This window comes from Colletotrichum acutatum (assembly GCF_030867785.1).
Source record: "Colletotrichum acutatum strain CBS 112980 chromosome Unknown BDZ83scaffold_137, whole genome shotgun sequence".
Taxonomy (NCBI): Eukaryota; Fungi; Ascomycota; class Sordariomycetes; order Glomerellales; family Glomerellaceae; genus Colletotrichum; species Colletotrichum acutatum.
Genome location: NW_026849131.1, coordinates 53,293 through 67,019, shown reverse-complemented (window position 1 = coordinate 67,019; position 13,727 = coordinate 53,293). Strand labels below are relative to the sequence as shown.

The 13,727-nt window shown below is 49.2% G+C and overlaps 6 protein-coding genes across 6 annotated transcripts; all 6 read left to right on the top strand.

The window, feature by feature from the left end:
- Positions 1-242: 242 nt before the first annotated feature.
- Positions 243-675, top strand: BDZ83DRAFT_756753 (beta-ketoacyl synthase; the record flags this gene model as incomplete). The annotated part of the gene is made up of 2 exons (XM_060514791.1): positions 243-360; positions 419-675. 2 exons carry the CDS (start codon positions 243-245, stop codon positions 673-675), a joined length of 375 nt encoding a protein of 124 aa, XP_060359764.1.
- Positions 676-717: 42 nt separating this feature from the next.
- Positions 718-1,215, top strand: BDZ83DRAFT_756752 (thiolase-like protein; the record flags this gene model as incomplete). The annotated part of the gene is made up of 2 exons (XM_060514790.1): positions 718-924; positions 961-1,215. 2 exons carry the CDS (start codon positions 718-720, stop codon positions 1,213-1,215), a joined length of 462 nt encoding a protein of 153 aa, XP_060359763.1.
- A 1,002-nt stretch (positions 1,216-2,217) lies between these two features.
- Positions 2,218-2,812, top strand: BDZ83DRAFT_756751 (uncharacterized protein; the record flags this gene model as incomplete). The annotated part of the gene is made up of 2 exons (XM_060514789.1): positions 2,218-2,521; positions 2,580-2,812. The coding sequence occupies 2 exons, from the start codon at positions 2,218-2,220 to the stop codon at positions 2,810-2,812; spliced, it is 537 nt and encodes a 178-aa protein (XP_060359762.1).
- A 177-nt stretch (positions 2,813-2,989) lies between these two features.
- On the top strand, positions 2,990-3,864 carry BDZ83DRAFT_723401 (cytochrome P450; the record flags this gene model as incomplete). The annotated part of the gene is made up of 3 exons (XM_060512557.1): positions 2,990-3,295; positions 3,370-3,523; positions 3,746-3,864. The coding sequence occupies 3 exons, from the start codon at positions 2,990-2,992 to the stop codon at positions 3,862-3,864; spliced, it is 579 nt and encodes a 192-aa protein (XP_060359761.1).
- Positions 3,865-10,064: 6,200 nt separating this feature from the next.
- BDZ83DRAFT_637404 (Six-hairpin glycosidase-like protein) lies at positions 10,065-11,618 on the top strand. Its single transcript, XM_060509311.1, has one exon. It carries the CDS (start codon positions 10,349-10,351, stop codon positions 11,150-11,152), a length of 804 nt encoding a protein of 267 aa, XP_060359760.1. The 5' UTR covers positions 10,065-10,348; the 3' UTR covers positions 11,153-11,618.
- Positions 11,619-11,991: 373 nt separating this feature from the next.
- Positions 11,992-13,366, top strand: BDZ83DRAFT_637402 (uncharacterized protein). Its single transcript, XM_060509310.1, has one exon. It carries the CDS (start codon positions 12,315-12,317, stop codon positions 13,296-13,298), a length of 984 nt encoding a protein of 327 aa, XP_060359759.1. The 5' UTR covers positions 11,992-12,314; the 3' UTR covers positions 13,299-13,366.
- The last annotated feature ends 361 nt before the right edge of the window (positions 13,367-13,727 follow it).

The following is a 13,727-nucleotide window of genomic DNA, read 5'->3' as shown; positions in this document are numbered from 1 at the left end:
GTCGCGTGTGCTGACTTGAGGAACGATGTTGCTAGATTGTCAGACGTCTACCAGAAATACATGTATCTATATAGAGTTGGTCTGGCGCTCCCCATGATCATCATTGAAGACCTGGTTCGCCTTCCACTTTGCGTAGAACACGTTAGACACGCCCATTCTCACAGATAATATCAAACACAAGGCGCGAGCGCTATAGACTAATTTTCAACAACAGGCAAAATCTTCACGACATATCACTCAACATGGTTGCAGCCCGCAAAGATGAGCGCATCCCGATTGCGATCGTGGGAATGGGATGTCGCTTCCCAGGTGATGCGACATCGCCGTCCAAATTCTGGGACCTCCTGAAAAATGGAAGAGGTAAGGAGCTGGTCATCATGGGGCTGAGTATTGCAAACCTCTGCTAATTCAAATCAAGATGTCTACTCCCCGGATACGGATCGGTGGGACTCGGACGCCTTTCACCACCCCAATAGCAAAGATCGCGTCAATACTTTAGCCACGAAAGGAGGGCACTTCCTGAAGGAGGATCCCTATCTGTGGGACGCATCCTTATTCAATATCACAGCAGCCGAGGCCATGTCTCTCGATCCGAAGCAGCGTATCATGATGGAAGTCGCGTACGAGGCGCTCGAGAACGCCGGCATGCCCCTGCCAAAGGTCGCCGGCTCGTAGACTGCGTGTTACATCGGCTCCTCGACGAGCGACTACAGAGACATGGTCACGAGGGACTTCGCAAACTGGCCCAAGTATTACATCCTCGGCAACTGCGAGGAGATGGTCTCGAATCGTATTTCGCACTTTCTCGACATCCACGGCCCCAGCGCTACCGTCCAGACGGCGTGTTCCTCATGTCCGGTGGCTGTGCACTTGGCCTGCAGGAGTCTCCACTCCGAAGAGTCGGAAGTGGCCATCGCGGGTGGTGTTGGTTTGACGCTCACCCCCGATGGCAACATTTAGCTGGCCAACTTGACGTTCTTCAACCCCGAGGGCCATTCTCGGTCGTTTGATGTAGATGCTGGTGGCTATGGTCGCGGTGAAGGTGCTGACGCCCTCATTCACAGGCGGCTGGACAAGGCGCTTGCTGATGGAGATCCTATCCGTGCTGTCATCCGGGCCACGGGCGCCAACCCGGACGGGTGGGCACAAGGTGTGACGCTGCCTTCTGGCGAGGCACAGGCGTCGCTCATCAAGTATGTCTGTCGGCTAACCTAAAATGCTGGCTCGTTATGCTTGCGGTTTGCTTCGGTTAGGCATCTCACGATTCGGGTTACGTGCCGGAGACAGCTCATATGTTGCCGGAGGAGAAGCCCGTGAGATCGGAGTCTTGTGTTTGTATTGCTATGGATCAGAAAGGCCTCTCTGTCGTATTCTGTAAGGCCTCAGCTTGTAGTTCCTGAGACAAGCCGTAAGCAGGTCATACCCAGGCTCTCATCATTCGGCTTCTGTTCGTCCCTAATTCCTGGACACAAAGTTATGGTGCACCGATATCTTGGTTCAATATGCCGCCTGAGCTGGCTGGAAAGAGGCCGGAGTTAATCGACACAACACTCTGGAGACACGGTGCCAAGTTTCAGATCCGAAAAGCCCTCTCGGCATGATGTGCGGATTCAATGGCTGATACGGTACCAGAGTGATTGAAGATAAAAATGTAAGGCAAGAGAGCGAAAGCCTCTGAGAAACAGGAAGGGCAGCTAATTTGGCCAATCAAAGCGTTTTTCGACGTGCTCTCAAACAGCTTGATGTTATCGTGTCAAAGGGTCCTGTGCCGTTTGATTCGTTTTGTTTGTGTTCACCTACCTCACCTCAACTAAGTTAGCCTTGCACTTGAGAAATAGCATCTTGAATCAATGAGTTTTGCTAGGGCTGCAAAACTGCGGACTATTGAATGCAATACTTCTTTCTCAAAGGCCCTTATTCACGATGTCTTTCTTCTTATGTATTGCAGAACTTCAAGGGTTCAGCCGCTGGGCGGTCTTGATTTCCGGTCTGGTGAGATACCGCAAGTACTCCAGGTCTATGCTTGGCTGACAGAACTAGGTCGTGGCGTCCTTTTCCTGTTTAACGGTCTACAGGGCTTTTTTCCATCCGCTCAACAAATCTCCGGGTCCAATTGTGAACCGCTAAACAAACATTCCGTTTGTGATTGCAGGAGTGAGAGGGCAGCTACCATTCTATGCAGAATCCTTGTTCAAGAAGTACGGCCCAGTCGTCAGAATGGGGCCCAATAACCTTGGCTTCATCGACGGAAACGTCTGGAGGGATATCTACGGCATGCGTCGTCGCGGTCAATTTGAGAAAGCATACGAATACTACCGTGAAGGACCGGAAGGACCCATTAGCTTGCTCAACGCTGGCCCCGAGGAGCATGCGAGACTACGCAAGTGGGTTTCGCCATATTTTTCGGATCGTGGCATGAAGGATCAAGAGCCGATGATTGGCGGATACGTTGACTTGCTTCTCAAGCGACTTCATGAGAACTGTGATGATGGTATCCGCGCGCTTGATCTCCGTGACTGGTGTGAGTGCTGGGATTGCATTTGCCGAAGTTCTGTTTGATGCTAATATTAGGCTGTCAGTCAACTTTTGCATCTTCGACATCCTTGGCGAACTTGCTTTCTCCAGCTCTTTTGGATGCCTCGAGTCAGCAGAAAATCATCCCTGGGTAAAAATCATTGCATTTCAGCAAAAAGAGATTGAGTGGATCGGTGAGCTGAACCGGCAGGGATTGAGATTTATCACAGCTATCATCATGGAGTTACTCGCCAAGAACAAGTTGGAATTCATGAGTTACACGATTCAGAAGTTATAAAGTCCCATTCAGTCGGGTAAACAAGCAGATATCATTGAGTCTCTGCTCGATAACAAAGAAGGAATGGTACGTTCGCCCCTTTTCTCGCCCCTTATCTTGCCCAGGATTGGACGTGCGATCATATTGTCTCAGATATCAGAGCAGAGCGGAACTAATCAGGGAGAGCAGAAGCTTGACATGGAACGCCTTGTCCAGAATTCGACGCTTCTCATCGCGGCTGGATTAGAGACCACAGCGACGCTGCTCACGGCAACTTCGTTCCTTTTGCTATCGAATCCTGAAGCATATCAGAAAGTCGTAGAAGAGGTCAGATCTTCATTTTCTGATCCGTCAGACATCACTCTTCTATCCGTCAACAAACTCTCTTACATGTTGGCCTGCTTGGACGAGGCGCTGCGCGTGTTCCCGGTAGTTCCCTCTTGGTTACCCCGACGAGTCACGCATGGTAGCGCTATCATTGATGGAAATATCGTGCCTGAAGGTGTAAGTGTCCCCTCTACTGAACAAGACGCTACTTCATCACCAGAAAGGCTCTGACTCTCAGCATGTTGACACAGTGTCTCGTTGCTACTTGGCAATGGGCGATGTATCATAACGAACTGAACTTTACTAAACCCTTAGAATATCATCCCGAGCGTTTCCTCGGAGATCCGCGCTTCGCGAAGGATAGGCTAGATGCATTCCAACCGTTCAGCATGGGCCACGCAGACTGTGTCGGTCGTCGCAACCTCGCATACTCTGAGATGCGTCGAAAATGTATATCGTGTGGCAAAAGCCGTCTCTAAATGTGCTCAAGCCACTCCAGCGAAGAGGCAAACCTTAATCCAGCCTGAAAGCTTGTGGCAAAACATAGCCGTGCACGTAGTTGAGGTATTCCACACATTCTATATGTAATTCGTAGGCATATTGCGACCAAACACGGAAAATGGGCAGCATACAAGCTGGCGGAACCAAACTTGTCCTTCAGAGCACCTCGTCTGCTCAGATTCCGTGCAAATACATGGCTTCAATTCGAGGTCCTAGGCTTGAAACGACCCTTCGTACAGCTTTGACTGCGGGGAAGACCCTGACATTATTGGAGTACCTTCCGCTGAGACTTTCCCTAGGGCTGAAGCAGGCCTTGTTCTGGCTATTGCTCAATGATGCCGGTGGCAGACATTCTGCCAAGCATGTTTTGACCGTAGGAGACTTTACTTCTGCGACGCGACTGGTGCATTCTGTGAACTGCGTTGAGGCGAAGCCCGGAAAAAGGCCCTGTAGTGGGATGCCGCTAAGTTCATATGTTTTTTTGTTTTGGATATTATCCGCCGTCTTGCTTGCTCGCCAGAGCCCTCTATCCGATGTTGATACCTTGCAAGGTCATGTCATTTAGGTTCTGAAACCTCGCAACTGTATTCAGGCTTGCTCTTTGGCCACCTAACCTGTGCTTTGTATGCGATAGCCCATTTCGACATCGCCCAAGATCTCATCATCCTCAATGTTCGCACCATGTAATTACATCTGTTCAAAGTTCTCTGAAATATGTTATGGAGACCAAGTCTAGCTACATCGCTTAATCCTGTCGCGTGGCAGCTTCTACGCGTCTATAACTCTGACTCGTCTCAAATACTCCCATGTCAACTGAAAGTGGCCGGGCCAGAAACAATGACAGGCCTTGCCGTCAAAACTCCCCAGGATGCTAATATTAAATCTCCGCATGTTCTAACTGCCCTATCGGCCAGTGGGGCGTTTACGCGACGCTCTTGCATTGGGCCATGACAACAGACTTCAGTGGTTGAAACTATATTGACACACTACTAAGATGCCATTTTACCGACGAGACAGGTCCACGCTGATTTTCTGCCGTTTCTAGAACATTGCCGGCCCTCTATCCCTGACCGGTAGCCAGTCGTCGGTTTATCGGCGGATCAGCTTTGTCTAAAGCAATGTCTTGTTACCCAAAAAGACTGACACGAGCCGCCGCAATCTCGATTCGATTTCCTTCGATCTTAGCCGCATTCTCAACTTCGACTCATTGAACAATGGTAACCGCAACTCAGTCTTTGCCTACTGAAAACTTTCCCTTTGACTTTGATATGTCTCGGACAACTTGTCATGAAGGCGACTCTGGAGAGGTGAAAAACTCAACAACCGCAACTAAGCGGCGCCGCAGCCCACTTACTCGTGACGCCTGCAAACACTGCTGGATTAAAAAGGTGCGCTGAGTTCGTTTGTTTTTTCTGAACACATCGACTAAAGAAAGCATGGCACATAACTAACATCACTTGTGAGCCCGTAGCTAAAATGTAGCGGCGAGAAACAAGGATGCGGGCGATGCAGAGCCAACGGCTTCGACTGTCATTACGAAACCTCGAACCCTAAATACAAAGAGGCGCTTCACGATCGCCGATTTTACACCTTCAATATCCCCTTGGGAAAGTGAAGATAGTTTGACCGCCGACAATGCTATAATCACGGAGGAAGAGCAAGATCAAAATGACCTGGAAAACATTGACCGCTTGGTCTTCCAGCCAAGAGCCTTTTCTCCCTTCCAAGCCGAGACATTAGATGACATGCTATCAACGGATGCCCTTGATAATTTTGTGAAATCTAGTGGTGAGTTGACTGTACTGTCTATTATGCTTACCGTCAGCCGGTCAGTATTGAGACTGTTCGAAAGTTAACCTTGGTATTGTACAGGGAATCAGCCTTTCATGAAGGCAGCACTCAACAGCCCATCAACCTCGCCTCGAATAGATCCGCTACTTTCCTGTCTCAATGCCTCAGACTGGCCCAGAGTTGTTTCTGTAAGCTCAGATACAGAGAGGTCTATGTCCCATGTCCAAAGGCGGAGAAAGCACACACGGGAGCCATCAAGTCATAAGCAGGAGTGGCCTCGAAATAGCCAGCATTCTCGAAATGATCAATCGAAGCAACACCCAGAACGAGCTAGTCCGTCGTGTTCATGCTACGCACGAGTCTTTCTCCAGTATGAGGAAGTTAGTTCTAACATTCTCTAGAGTTTACGCAGCAAAGCTCCTGCGCCACCCGCAAAAATGCCGCAGCCCTTAAAGCGAACTATGGAGGGCCTCGACTCCTTCTTCGACTGCCACACACATTCCACGCGGCCGGAATTTGTCGTCTTGCTCGTATCCATGTGCGATATGATGCTTGGTGGTGTCGAGTATCTGGTACCCAGCCTTTGCGTAGACGATGACAACAATGATGCTTCTGGGGACGATGACTCAGACACGTCTAGTTCCCATGTTGACTCAAGGAGACGTTCTAGCAGCAGAAGCGGCAGCGTCAAGTTTACGTCGCAGCCGGCGTCCAGATTGAGCCAAGCAACATTGGACAAAGAGGCCGAGCTTCACGTGCTTCACAGTTTGGTAAGAGTTCGGACTAAGCGACTGGGACTCCTGATTGATAGACTGTATCACGCGGTGGATAAGAACGGAAGACCCATACATAGACATATTGTCTGCAGTTTGCAGGACCGACTGAGAGTAGTGTCATCATCAATAAAGAGAAGCCAGATATAGGTAGTTGTTTACCAGCAGGTTAGATGGATGAGCAGTTGGACTCCCATAATGGAACATTTGACCCATCTCCCGTATTCTAAGCACATTTGCACATGTGATTAATGACGCATGTTGAATTGAGATGTCAGACCTCAGACGCGGTCCTGCAAAATTCTATGATGCCAAAGCCTCCATATCCTCGAAAGCGCATCAAAGGTGAGGAATCATCTTGATCCAAGAAGGCATCGAGTAGACACCGATAGGGACCTGCCTAAGACTAATGAAAGCCTCAACAACTATGAAAGCCCGGGCAACAAAGTGAACGCCAGCAAACAGCGAAACTGTAATACCCAGAATGCATATCCCTGCCATACGAGAGCCTACTAATAGGGGTGATTTTCGAACTGCTTCCGAAAATAAATCAGGGTCGATGTAAACCCACATTGATCTTCCGACGTATTCAAAGAACAAGAAGTAAAGCCCAAGGTATAAACCCAATGATAATGAGACAGAATACCTTCCACATAATCTCCTCCTGTCGCGAGGCAAAGTCATAGTTCCATGCCGAAAGATGGATGCCTCCGTAAATTATAGGAAAGACACCGGTTCTGAGCAAATTGTACCAAGTGAGCTCCTCGCCAATAGCGGAAGACCTCTGTGGTTGACCCCAGTCCTTCATCGGCGTCACCCTCTGCGGTGTGTCTGAAACTATCTTGGAATATCGAAAGAGTCTCGCGTATGTTGCTCCCTAACACAAGATATTGACTGTAAGTCTTGTCCCAGAGTGGGTCAACATCAGGAGCTGCCAAGGAATTCTGTCGAATCGATTTCAGATTTAAGGCGGCTCTTTCAGTCCTCGTTATGTCAGAAGCATTGAGAAGAACGTTTCTCTCCTCCGCGAGTAGAATCTTTTCACGCCCGAAGACAAGACCTACATGGAAGTAGCCTACTCCACAGGACAAAGCTTGGCCTTCACTGATGCGAACACCATCCGTCGTCGGAACTATCCATTGAACATGAAGCTGTTCACCTTGGTGGTCGGTGGCGATCTTACATCGACTACTTCGAGAGTCTTGTTTCCCAAAGCTTCTCTTAGCCACTATGCTCGGAACTATGGGCCGGTTATCTCCTTGGTCAAGAAACAAAAATGCAGTCTCGTCTTGCAAGTGGCAGAACTGGCACTGAATCATGAAAGCAAGGGCATTCTTGACGTCCTCGCTTTCCACTGTGATAGTTTGCATGCACTCGATATCTAGGGGTTTCTAACAGATCCAGATCAGTAATCCACATAGCTTCGTAAACCTCTTTGAGAACCGGAAGTAAAACGGCAATAATCCTTTACGTAAAATCAGAATCCATAGAGCAGCTTAGCGAAAACCACGTGTACCATCACATGAATTTCGAGCAACGCTATCGGCAACCCAAGTCTCTTCTTTACAGTGCGTTGTATCGCCATCCATATTACTTGGGTTGACACGGGGAACTTCAGTAACAGGGTGGCTTTGCTTCGATCTCCAGGCTAGCCGTACCGACTTCGATGGAATAACCAAGTTTTGCTAGTTCAAGGATGCCTATTGCTGACAGCGCCAAATTTTGTGGCCAATTGTAGTCATTATCTCGTACAACTCCAGTTCCTGGCTCCGTATCGGCAATTGGAGCTTCGAAGCCTCCCATTACCGCGAAGAAGCAGGTTTTCAGGTCGTAGGATTTCTGAGAACAGGAGACAAACATTTTATTAGCTTGAATCTTTGTTCTTCCCCCGAATTCGGTTGAGGATTGCGGTGCTCACTTTGGGAGTGCTGCTGTTGTTACGGGCATTCTTTGACAGCAAGAGGTTGAGCTTGCGGCGTCTAAGCAAGACAACTGTCTGGACGCAAGCAAAAGGATGAATTCGGGTGCGAATAAGGTTAAAGCAACCCATTGCAATCTATTCCACGTCGAATAGTGCTTGATATTGAGATGAAGCACCGTATAAACGCAACTGATCAGGGTGTCCATAGAATGTCGGTGGTCCCTCGAACAGATGGGAAATCGACCCAGGGACGAGCGTGTATGGTGTTTAACGCCTCTTGGTCATTCTCATTCGCCTCGATTTGACTCTGGATATCGGCACTGGTCTGAGTCTGCAAGCACCGCGCGACGTCAATGACGACCAGAAGTATTACCAAGTGAGACCTCGAAGCAGCCATGACAAGAGAAAAATGGAGAATCAACGATGCCAAGAAAGTCATGGATGCTCGCTTTTCGACTGGATTGCAGCCTTTTCAAAACCATTCTCGTCTTCCTGTCGCAGCCTGATCACAATGGCTACGCTGCAAGGATGAGCGAAGAATGCATGCTGCATCATGTCTCGTTCACTGCAAGGCTCTGAGTGAAGGTTTCTTTTCGTGTCCGTACATCCAATTCCGTTGCTTATCTTACCGAGCTGACTTTCCTGTTGATCAGAATCGAGTCGGTAGCTAATTTCTCCTGACAATTTGCAGGAGCCAGGGATATAATTGGCCAGTTGTGACCTCTGAATTAAGCCACGGTATTCGAGGAGGTAGGTAGGGGCTCAAAATTCAAGTTGTCATTGGCGCTTCTTCGAGGTGGTATTACAACCAGAACCGTAGATATAAATTTGCCGTTGGTGCAATTTGCAAATCGTATAGCAATTACTGTGTGTATGGTATCACTTTCTATGCCGGAGAAACCAAAACCGACTTTCAGGAAAATAGTACCGACGGGTCATGTTGCAATATTGAGCAAGTACTGCGACGATAGAATGGCCACTTTTGAGCGAGATCAACTTGAAAGATGAACCAATGAAAAAAGGTAGCAGAGTTCTGAAAGAGCCAACTTCGCAGCACTGTAGGTTCATGGTCCTACCTTAGTAGGATGCACATGCAAGCTTTGGCACTGGCCTCAACTTGGTTGTCTCGTTCACTTTCTGAAGTTGGCGTCTAGGGATTTTCTCCGTGACAGGGACGTTGCGCATGGTTGCTCCACACTCGGCTTCAAGGAGTTGAGCGTCGGTGAATTAGAATCCGTCCCACTGTGTCAATACGTCTTCCAGATTGCGTGTGCAGAGCAAATCAGAGACCGAGGAACATGCTCATGATTGACCGCCAAGCAAGGTCGCCTATAGGCTCTACGCCATTCAATCAAGGATACCTCATGAGCTGTTGCGGTCATTTCAAGCTGAGTGAACGGAAAGCTTCTGTTCGCAACCTTTACGGAAAGAAGGATTCTCTTGTTCCCGCCCCGTGGATCCTGGGCGAACCTACCCCTGTGTGCTCACGGCTCAACCCATACCGGGTGATCTTTCGCGTCCAAAATTGTGGCCCGGACCGTTGAAACTTTACTGCCTAGCACGGAGATGGATCCTTCGAGTTCAGTCTGCTCAATGGTGAGGCCACCAACCTTACAATCTTAATCTAGCTCGAGCGTCGCTCAGCTTTCCTCAATTCTTTAATGTATAGATACAGGAGCATTGGAGATGTAACCTCTAAAGCAGTCAGACTCTTTTACGGTTGTCTGCAGCCTTCTTAATGAAGTTTTGGTACGCAAAGTCGTCAGCCATCAAATCTTCAAGGTCAATGCACTACGGGTCCAGAAGTTCCCCGCAGGAGTACCGGCATGCATGGGGGAAACATTTAAAAGGGGAATGATTGACGCATTGGCGAAAGGCCCAATGACGAGTCGGGTAAACAAATAGGCTTCGGCAATAATTAGTAGTGCAATTAGCTTGACTCATACGAAAAGTAACTGCATATAAAGCGTCAGCGACGCCGGTAGCGGGGTCGAAAGTAAAAATATAGCTCGATGGTAGCGTCTGCCAGATCTCGAATTGGTTGCATTCGTGGTCTATCATACTCCTCAAGATGCGTCACCTTACGATCCGGCTCCTGGCCCTTTGCGGCTTGGCGACTGTCGCAAGTTGCGAAGACCGACGATACTCGACGTGGATGCTGGACAGCATCAAGCGCGGAAGCAGGGCATCATCTCGTCTGGTGAATCAAGCAGTTTCCTGGAAACGGGCATTCTCTCCATCGCCATGGAGGCTGCACTAAAGCAATACCCGGAGCTCAAGGACCAATACGTGCCTTACTTAGAGGAAGTTCTCAACGAGGGCACTCCCAGTTTGGTCAATGCAACTTACGTCGCAACCCGACCTCTAGACCGCTTCTCGGTTGCAAACGCCATCAACGCTATTTCCAAGTCGGGAATCGCGACGATTTCGGACACGGCATCAGCAGCATCGAAAGCCATCAACGAATCTCTGTCGCTTCAAATTCGCAATCCTGTTGGAGGCTTCTGGTACTACGTCTACCCTCAATGGAGTTACCTGGATGGCATGTTCTCTGTCCTGCCATTCATGGCCGCGCAGCCCCAGCCCAACTACACCGACATCAGCTTGCAGGTTTCGCTGCTTTACGAGCACTGCTTCCAGAAAAACACCTCCTTGGTCGCCCACGGGTACGACTATTCAAAGACTTCCGTCTGGGCAAACAAAGAGACGGGTGCGAGCCCGTATGTATGGGGCCGCGCCGTAGGCTGGTTCGTAGCAGGTTTGGTTCAGACGTGGGAAGCTCTCGACTGTCCCGCTGGAAAGCACGAGGCCAAGGCTGTGTGCAAGCAACTGCAATACATGACGACGCAATTGGCTACGTCTCTCATCCGCTACGCCGACCCCGAGACCGGCGTCTGGTGGCAATTGACGACGTTCCCGGGACGCAGCGGCAACTACCTGGAGAGCTCTAGCACGGCCTTGTTTATGTTCTCTATGCTCAAGGGCGAGAGGCTTGGACTTCTGTCGAACTCGAAGGTTGACTTCAAGAAGGCAGCTTTGAAGGCCTAGGATTATACCACCCGAAACTTTGTTGTCGATACTGGTAATGGTACAATCGGGTACAACAAGACAGTCGCTGTGTGCAGTCTCAACTCTACGGCATCCTACGAATATTATACTCACCAACCGCTCTTGCCGAACAGTCTTCTCGGAGAGTCAGCCTTCATCTTGGCTTCTCTCGAGGTAGAAAGGAAGTAGCGAGCGAAGGCCCTGTTGCAACACTGCTAGATAATGTAATCATGTTCTGCACCTTTCTCTTAATGAAGCCATTTCGCAGAATCATCGAGCATGCGTGATTCCCAAGGTCTCTAAATCCAGATTCGAGTTTCTTCGGTGCCTATTCGTTGGATTCACGAGAGACCAGCCGATATGTTCACATTGCAACCAGATCCAATGGCATGTCGGGTTTCAGTGACCTGCCGATTAAAACATGGGGTAACAATTCATCTGCCTGGCTTACGAAGACCGTTTTGAGGATAGTGCTTAGCGTACATGTAAGTATTGACTCAAGCTATCCCACGTCAGCCTGGGTAAACGCAATCTGGCTGATAGTAGTGTAGCTTGCTAACCCAATCTCTACAGCGGCACTTGGAAAGTCAAGTACAGATAGCTACAGGTTTCTGCAATCGTCTTACCCACGCTGCAACGCTTATGTACCTATATGTCCGAAATCCGATATGCCTCGTCAGGTCGCTGGTGAGACTGATAATTTGGACCGGCGAGGTTGACTCCAGCTACCATTATTATCGAGAGTATGGCCACCTCCGCACCTTACTTGGTAGGCGTAGGAAGGGAATCAACTTTGACGCGCCTGACTCCGACATGTTCCGCAAAAGCCCATCGCTCTTATTTTCAATACTACATTTTCCACATTAATCTCTATCATTGCTGACACCAAGATTCCAGGTACAGGCTCCGCGCATAAGTCGCGCAAGTTAGGAGATCACACCAAGGTAAGATCGAGATAGTTGGCAGGATTCCCGACCCCCCGGGTTTCGGGTCATCCATTGTACCTGCCCTGTACAGATGGATGGAAGTTCATCCGCATTGATGAGAATTAGACACATACAAATAGGCCAGCCACCTTTCTCAATAATCAGATTTCTGAGGGTCTCATCAAGCCATTAATACTACCTTACGCCAATTATTTTTGCACTTTAAGAGCCCCTCCATGAAAACTTCCAGGATAGCCTGCCTATGGCTTTTCATAGTCGTTCTAGTCTGTGCGAATGCCCTGCGAGTAGAAAAGAGTCAAGAATTTCCGCTGGGATCTGAGATCGAAAACCTCGCTGTCAGGCCATCAGGTTCAGTTCTAGCAGTCGTCTACACATTCCCTCGGGTCTACGAAGTGGCGCCTGTCGCAAATGCCGAACCAAAGCTGTTGCACACTTTCCAGAATACCAATGGCGTTTCCAGCATTGCAAAATCACCAAACTTGGATGAATATATCCTCATTACCGGCAACTTCTCTTTCCAGACGTTGAGTCCAACGCCTGGCTCGTACGCGATCCACAAATTGTCATTTGACAAATGTGACAAGCCGGTCGTCAAGCAACTGGCATCGCTGGATGCTATTTCTCAGCCCAATGGGATGATTGCAGTTCCCGGAACGCCCTACGTCCTGATCGCAGACACGCGCGAGGGATTGATCTACCGTTTCGATACCAAAACCTTCCAATTGGGCGTCTACTACGATGATCCCTTGCTAAAGCCTGGCACGACGACCGGCGTGGTATTCGGCGTTAACGGCATCAAACTCTCAAGAGGATACCTCTATTTCAGCAACACCAACCAACAGTTGGTCGCCCGCGTCCAAGCTTCCGGGAAGGAAGATGTACTCCACGGAACCCCGGAAATCGTGGCAACCCAGACTCCGATTGATGATTTGATTGTCAACAGGTACAATGGCGACGTCTATCTCGCCGAACTTGGCGGAAACGCTCTTGGCTTTGTACCACACGGGGCAAACACCACCGTTCCGGAAACTCTTCTCGGCGGCATCAATAGCACAGCTCTTTTGACGCCTACATCAGTTGTTTGGGCAAAGGGTGCGGAAGGCCGAACTCTCATCGTCTCGGAGACTGGCGGTTTTGAGCAGTTTGTAACACGTAATTACACAGGTGGTGGCAGGATCAACATTATTCACCTGGAGTAATGCCCTCATGTATCGTAGCTCAAGATAATTTAGGGAAGTCGCAACATCCCTTATAAACTACCATCGGCAAATCTTCGCAAGGAAGGACTAGGACAGTCTGGATCCTAATGCTTTGGATTGATGCGGCGTGGATGTCAATGTTATTTTCTTTTCCCTTTCTCCAAGGTTTTACAAGTGGCACCCTCACATGAGTTTGGTCAATACGCACTATGATTATTCGCACTCGAGATCATGAATACTACACTCATCGATTGTGGCGGCCCCCGCGATTTCTAATTGATTGGTGCCAAGCATCGAGTTGTGCACTTCTCAATGTCCGCCCTCGCCTGCATCCCCCGAGTGCCGGTGGGAGAGTTCAGGAGTACACAGAAAGCTGTAGATGATGCTGCCGAGAAACATGTGACGCTTGTTCCGTTAGTATGATGCACC